At 50.3% G+C, this 7346-nt stretch overlaps 1 protein-coding gene across 1 annotated transcript; it reads left to right on the plus strand.

Annotated features, from left to right (window-relative positions):
* Positions 1-4206: 4206 nt before the first annotated feature.
* Positions 4207-7117, plus strand: SOX1 (SRY-box transcription factor 1). Its single transcript, XM_090258166.1, has 2 exons — positions 4207-5755; positions 6558-7117. Exon 1 carries the CDS (start codon positions 4264-4266, stop codon positions 5419-5421), a length of 1158 nt encoding a protein of 385 aa, XP_090114292.1. The 5' UTR covers positions 4207-4263; the 3' UTR covers positions 5422-5755; positions 6558-7117.
* The last annotated feature ends 229 nt before the right edge of the window (positions 7118-7346 follow it).

Below are 7346 nucleotides of genomic sequence, written 5' to 3' on the forward strand. Positions count from 1 at the left end.
TCACCTCTAGGTGCCTGAAAGCAAGCTTTCGTTTAAGCATTGCTAGAGGAAAGGGAGAGGATTCTGTCCAATGACCTCTCTACTTCCCAGATTTCTCCTGAATGCAACAGGGAGGGAGGAAGCAAAACCCAAAAGTTTTAGTTACTCTATATGGGCAGTTTAAGCTAATGGTATTAAAGTCCAAAACTCAATGTATTTGAAAGTCAAGGGCTCGTGTATATTTCTTAAATACATCACATACGTAAGTATGCATATGTATTTTGTGCATACGCATGTATACCTATACATATGTCCTCTGTGTAAGTGTATATATGTATGCATATATTTTATATATACACATGTATGTATAGGTATATGTCTGTGGGTGCACATGTATATGCATGTATGAAAATATTGAGTATACACATTTGCATGTGTGCACATAATCTCCTCTAATGATGGTTTGTATCTGAATTTTATCTAAGGATCATGCCCACAAGTGAAATAAAAGAACAGAAAGCATCTTTACTTATCTACATTTCTAAAGTTGATCTTCCCTTTGGTATTTTGAGTATAGAGGCACAATGAAGTTTCTGAGTTGGCAAGAGAGCAAATTTTGTCAATCAACTGTGAAGTAATCCTTTGCTAGGGGTCTGGGCTCTGGCATTTATTGGAAATAGTGTAGTCTGTCTTCAAATCCTCCAGTGCCTGGCCTTTGAGAAAGTCCTCGGTATGAAGGAGGTCCCCGCCAACCTGGTGGGAAGCGAAAGGGAGAAATAGAATAGGGAGAAGAAATGTTTTTCAAACTAATTTTACACTCTTTTCTCTATTTTTAAAGAGTAACTGGGAAGAGGGTCAGAAGGAGCAAAAAAATTGAGGCTCCCAAAAGCCGTTACCGGCAGGAGTTAATATGACACTCTTCAATCTTTGTGCCAGGATGGAAGGCACTGAGAGGTCTTGAGCACAGTGCCCTGCCACTGCCTAATTGGCACAGGCAGAAGCTGCCAATCATCTATCCCTTGGCAACAAGTTATACCTGCAGCTCTGGTTTAATACTTATGCATGTGGGCACCCATAGTGTGTGCCTGCTTGGGCCCAGGGAACATCTTACTAAAAAAGACTTATGAAGAGTGCCCCAAATGCTAAGCACTAGCGTGATCTCATAAAAGACTAAACCATTTACTTCCTATTTAGGTGTTCTGGAAAACAAGGGTAATGTCGTATTTGGAAACAATTTCCAGGACTATGTAGAAAGAAACTAAACCATTTAAAGTCAGCTATCCAAGTTCCCCAAAACATAAAGCATTCCTGCAATGCACACTGGAGTGCAGAGTGTTTATAAAATAAATTGCTCCATTGATATGGAAAATAATGTACCAACCCTGATTCATACAAAGTATTTTCAGGGGGTCTTAGGCTATTTGATTTAAAATCTAAATTGAAAAGCAGAGGAAAGAAATCTTTCAGTTGCTAAGTGGATAATATAGTTTATAATTTGTAAACCATTTCCTTTATTTCAGTCTTGCTGACTTTTCATAACACACTGGATCTCACTGCACACCCATCACCTCCTAAATTGTCAAAGGAAAAATGGGTCTATAGCATTCTTAAATAGTATTCTTGTTCTTTGTGGTGGTGGTGTTGTTCATTCACAATGTAACTGATATTTGGAGGTAGTACATGAAACAAATAAAAAGATTTAACAAACTCCATTGGTAAAATAAGAAGGTAGTTTGAAACCCAAGTTTATAGCCTAGATATTTAGTGAAAAATAAATATGAAATGACAATTCCTTTCTAATATAATTATATATTATTTAATGAGTTCACTATTAAATGCTGAATAGACTGAAATGAAAGCAGTTTAATCTGCAGAGACCAATTTGCTGTTGCATTGCACACTGTAGCAACCTTGCAATTAAAACAAAAAAAGCTACTGTAATAATCATGGTAATTGACAGGAAAGAGAGCATTATCCCTGTATCTTGGACAAGCAGGAGGGTCAGGAAATTCACAACCTCAGAATTTTTTTAAGTGGTGAAGGGGGGAAGTAGAGGTGTCACATATTCACTGTCCAACATAGTTGCACATCCTTATTACGACCCTTATGATCATCATATGTTTATTTCTATTACAAGGTCAGTCATCAGCTTTGGCTAGGTTCCACTTCACCCACCAGCAATCTCCTAAGCAACTCCCTCTCCAATACTTAGGGAGATGCTGCGGTTACTCCGTGAGGACGCAGGAGGGGTGCGTGGTCTCCGCAGATTTTCTGCCATTAGTCTTTGGGCCACTTTTATATCATTCGGATGGAACAGGTAGCCTGAACGCAATGTTGTTATCGAAGACACTTTGAGGTTTATGAATCATAACCGCAGGTGGGTGCCTCAGTCACTCCAGGAACCAGGCCTTTCGTTGCAAAATGCAGGAAAACAACATCTGTCGCCTAGTCCCCAGGCCCCACTTTTCCATTCGCTTTCAGAGGGCCTAGCTCCATTCACGCAGTTTTTGAAGTTCTCAGGCAAATAGCTGGAAGATGCTCTCTGGGAGAACGTGGGCTACCTTATTTGTGTGCGATTTTAAACTTTTTCAACTGTTGTTAAGTAACTAGATTCCAGATAGATCTTGTTTTCGATCTTTCTAGAAATTCCTTTTTAGGAGAAAGAAGCCAAATTGAGAAGAGTGTGTACCAGCCAGGCTCCTTAAAACACGTCCATCCAAAAAAAAGAAAGAAAGAAAAGCCAGGGCTGATGCTAAAATAAGCTGTGGAACCAAGCGTGACACAAATCCTAACTCCCGTTACCAGAATTACTGGGCCCTGGACTGTGAAGGCCTTGCCTACGAGAAGGGACACTGGAGAACTTCAGCACACGCGGCGGTGAAGCACGCATTCATGGGAGGAAGAGGGGGACCGAGTTGCCCACTCCTGGCATGAGATCCCGTGGCGGGGGCAGGTGGGGACTTTCGAGTTGTGTATCTTGGACAGTCTTTCCTGCTCCCGAGGTCTCGCCCCTTCTTTCCAGCCCTGGGGCTGAGCTGAGGGCGAGGTTTCTGCCCTAGTCCACAACTTTCCCCTTCCCTGCTGGGGCTGAGTTGTCAGGCAGGGGGCGGAGGCGGGAGGCAGAAGAGGAGCTGGGTCAAGGATGCGCTTAGTTAAAAGTGGCTGGGGACTGTAATCCTTACCCCTATCCCCTCCCAGAATGATATTATCTTCGTCTTGCTTTTAAATCCAATCGTTAATCGTGCAGAGCGCGCGGGCGGGGAGAAGCGAGGGCGAGCTCGGAGTTCGCCGCCACCGTGCGCGCTCAGGAAGCAGCATGGCTGTGACCCCCCTCCCTGGCCTCCTTTCCCCCCCTCCTTCCTGCCCCTGCTCCCACCTCCTTTCTCCCCTCCTCCCCATTCTGCCGCCCGCGCCCAGTGTATCTACTCCCTCCCCACGTCACTCGCCAGCGCGCCATGCAAATCACCGCCGCCGCCAGCTCCCATTGGCCGCGGCGCACTCATTTAATGGCAGCCCGGGCCCGGCGTATGGCTGCTGGGCCCCGCGCGTTGTCGGCCCCGTGTGCGCCTCCGCTTCCACCGCACCGCCCTGGGCAGGCAGCGGGCAGCCCCGGCTCGGGGACCCCCGCTTTCTTGCCTTCTTTCCGCGTCTGCGCTTCCTCGGCTGCTCCCGGCCCCCTCCCCAACTGCCCCGTAATCCCCCCGTCCCCCTCTCCTCCCCCCTCGTCTTGCTCCCCGCTTGGCACCTGGGACCCGCACATGCCCAGCGCACGCGGCGCGCCACCCTCCTAGAAGTTGCAGCCCGGGAGTTGGAGGCCTCTGAGAATCAAGTGCAAGAGAAAGGAGGCGGCGAGCGGCGGCGGCGGCCGGCGAGGAGCAGGCATCGAGTCCTGGAGCGGGCCCCGTGCATCACTCTCGTCGCCAAAAGTGGAGCTGCAACTTGGCCACGACTGCACCTGTTTGCACCGCTCTTCCGAGGGCAACACAGCTGGGGCGGCGGCGAGGACCGCGACCCCAGCCATCACCCTCTTTGGCAAGTGGCTTGTGCACGAGGAGAAACTTTCCACCTGTGAGCCGGACCGGCGCTAAGTGCGTGTGCTTTTGCCTCTTTTTGTTGTTTTTGCCTCCACCTCCCCCCTTCTTTCTGCTAAGTCTTCTCTCCACACACCCACCCCCAAATTTCGCTGTTTTGAGTCCCTCTCCATCTCCCTGCCCCCCACCCTCCCCGGCCGTCTATGCTCCAGGCCTTCTCTGCGCGGTGCCGGTGAACCCGTGAGCCGCCCCAATGTACAGCATGATGATGGAGACCGACCTGCACTCGCCTGGCGGCGCCCAGGCCCCCACGAACTTGTCAGGCCCGGCCGGGGTGGGCGGTGGTGGGGGTGGCGGCGGCGGCGGCGGGGGCGCCAAAGCCAACCAGGACCGGGTCAAGCGGCCCATGAACGCCTTCATGGTGTGGTCCCGCGGACAGCGCCGCAAGATGGCCCAGGAGAACCCTAAGATGCACAACTCGGAGATAAGCAAGCGCCTGGGCGCCGAATGGAAGGTCATGTCCGAGGCCGAGAAGCGGCCGTTCATCGACGAGGCTAAGCGGCTCCGCGCGCTACACATGAAAGAGCACCCGGATTACAAGTACCGGCCGCGCCGCAAGACCAAGACGCTGCTCAAGAAAGACAAGTATTCGCTGGCCGGCGGGCTGCTGGCGGCAGGTGCTGGCGCTGGCGGCGCGGCCGTGGCTATGGGCGTGGGCGTGGGCGCGGCGGCCGTGGGCCAGCGCCTCGAGAGTCCCGGCGGCGCGGCGGGTGGCGGCTACGCGCACGTCAACGGCTGGGCCAACGGCGCCTACCCCGGCTCGGTGGCGGCGGCAGCCGCGGCCGCGGCCATGATGCAGGAGGCGCAGCTGGCCTATGGGCAGCACCCGGGCGCAGGCGGTGCGCACCCGCACGCGCACCCGGCCCATCCGCACCCGCACCACCCGCACGCGCATCCGCACAACCCGCAGCCCATGCACCGCTATGACATGGGCGCGCTGCAATACAGCCCCATCTCCAACTCGCAGGGCTACATGAGCGCCTCGCCCTCGGGCTACGGCGGCCTCCCCTACGGGGCCGCGGCCGCCGCAGCCGCTGCGGGCGGCGCGCACCAGAACTCGGCCGTGGCAGCTGCGGCGGCCGCGGCTGCCGCGTCGTCGGGCGCCCTGGGTGCGCTCGGCTCTCTGGTCAAGTCGGAGCCCAGCGGCAGCCCGCCAGCCCCAGCACACTCGCGGGCACCTTGTCCCGGGGACTTGCGCGAGATGATTAGCATGTACTTGCCCGCCGGCGAAGGCAGCGACCCGGCGGCTGCGGCTGCCGCAGCGGCACAGAGTCGGCTGCACTCGCTACCGCAGCACTACCAGGGCGCGGGCGCGGGCGTCAACGGCACGGTGCCCCTGACGCACATCTAGGGACGCGGGGGAAAAGGCGGCCCGCGCCGGCGCCGCGCGAAAAGGAGCGGGCGGCCTGCCCCGGGCTCCCTGCCTGGCCCAGCTCCGCCTTGCTTTTGTACAGACGTTTCCACACTGTTGTAAAAAGGGAAACACTGGCGACGGACACTTGGTGACACATCTCCCCTGCCCCCAACTTGCCTTTCCGGGAGCTTCTGGGGACCGCTAGACGTAGACAGTCATGCGTTTTAGACTGAACTTAGGTGTTTTTCTTGATACTTTTTGTACAGTATTTATCAGCCATGGAGGCAAAGGGCATTTCTTTGCTCGACGGGACATAAAGACCAAGCAAGAGGTGATTCCAACTCCTATCCCGCCGGCGCGCTCCCTCTCATCCTGCATCGCTTCCTGGTGGCGTTTGTTTGCCCGGGACCCAGTGCCGGAAGCTGTTCTCATTTGTTATCGATGTAGTAAGGCAGATCCAAACACAAGTTTTTTGTAGTTGTTAACCGTTTGGGGGGGGGGGGACTTGCTTTGTTAATTTATACAAAGAGATGCCCCCACCCCTGTCAGACGGCAGCGTTATATTCTGGATTTTGTAAAACTTTTCTGTATCTGAGCTTTTCCATTTTTTGTTTTGTTTTGTTTTGTAATTATTTCTTGTAAGTGCTTTGTGAAATTTTTATTTTAGGCGTTTCGGCGTGGGGAGGTTTATTCAGATTATGTATATAGTTTCCTTAAAAGCCTTTCTTCTAAACACAAAAAAGATAACCCCTTTAAAAATGCATCGAGTTTTGAGTCAATAAATTTAAGATAAAAAAACTCGTTTTCCCCCATAAATTTGAAACGTGCTAATTTTATATGCATGTTTTATGAGCTCAAAATACAATTAGTAAATCTGACAATGGAGAAATTATCAGCATGGACTAAAAGTGAGGGAAACCCCAGGGGAGAGAGTATGATTTTCACGGAGCTTCATTCAGTGGGAGGTAAGGAAGTTAAAATTAATAGATTATTTTATAGAGTTTACAGTGTTAAAACAGAATGGGAAATAATTACCAAAAATTTGTTTTATACTCTGGCCCTTTGGTGTGTTTTTATTTCGGGCCGACACCGCGGATTTCTTAATTCCTTACTGTGGGCTTTACATCCTCTAGCTGGCCGGGACCTGTGCTACCAGGAGAGAAGACCCCAATGGTGGGACCAGGCCGAGGCTGGATGACAAAAGACCATGGCAGGGGCACCGGTGACCCCTATTTCCCTGCAAGTAATAAGATTGCGGGTGGAATTTATCTAGATCTAGCTCAAGAAAAGGCAAACTCTAAATCAAAATGTAGTGTACTGGATCCCCTTGGCCCCTCTTCAGCCCCACCCTTTGGCTTTTGGCTTATTTTTCCTTGGGAAGCCACAAAATAATTTTGTTGTATTTTCTCTCTCTCTCTCTCTCTCTGTCTCTCTTTCTCTCTCTCTCTCTCTCTCTCTCTCTCACTAACACACACACACACACAATTGGGCCAAACACCCCCAGCCCAGAGTGAACTGGGGTGCAAGTTGCTAACCTATGTGGATGCAAAATGCTCTGTTTATTATTCCTGATGAGATCTGAAGTTGTTTGATGCTTTTAATTTTTTAATTATATTTTTTCTAGGTGTTTATTGGTACATTACAGTTTTTTTCTGGAATTTAAAGTTTTCTGTAAAACTTTGTCTTCAAGTAACCTGACAGCATTAAATATTGCATTTAAAAGTTATATTGTAGCAAATACATTTTGAAATTAGTCACAATATAAAAGTGAAATATATTTTTTAAAAAAGAAACCTTTAGCCCAGATCAAGATGTGTTGATTTCATTAACCCCCTTATTACCTCAAGATCTTTTCTTGTCCTGGAATGAGTATAGACTATTCATTCAAAAATGGGCTTATGGTAGTAGGCAAATTAGAACTG

The sequence above is a fragment of the Furipterus horrens genome, unplaced genomic scaffold (assembly GCF_987537825.1).
Source record: "Furipterus horrens unplaced genomic scaffold, mFurHor1.1.pri manual_scaffold_12, whole genome shotgun sequence".
NCBI lineage: Eukaryota > Metazoa > Chordata > Mammalia > Chiroptera > Furipteridae > Furipterus > Furipterus horrens.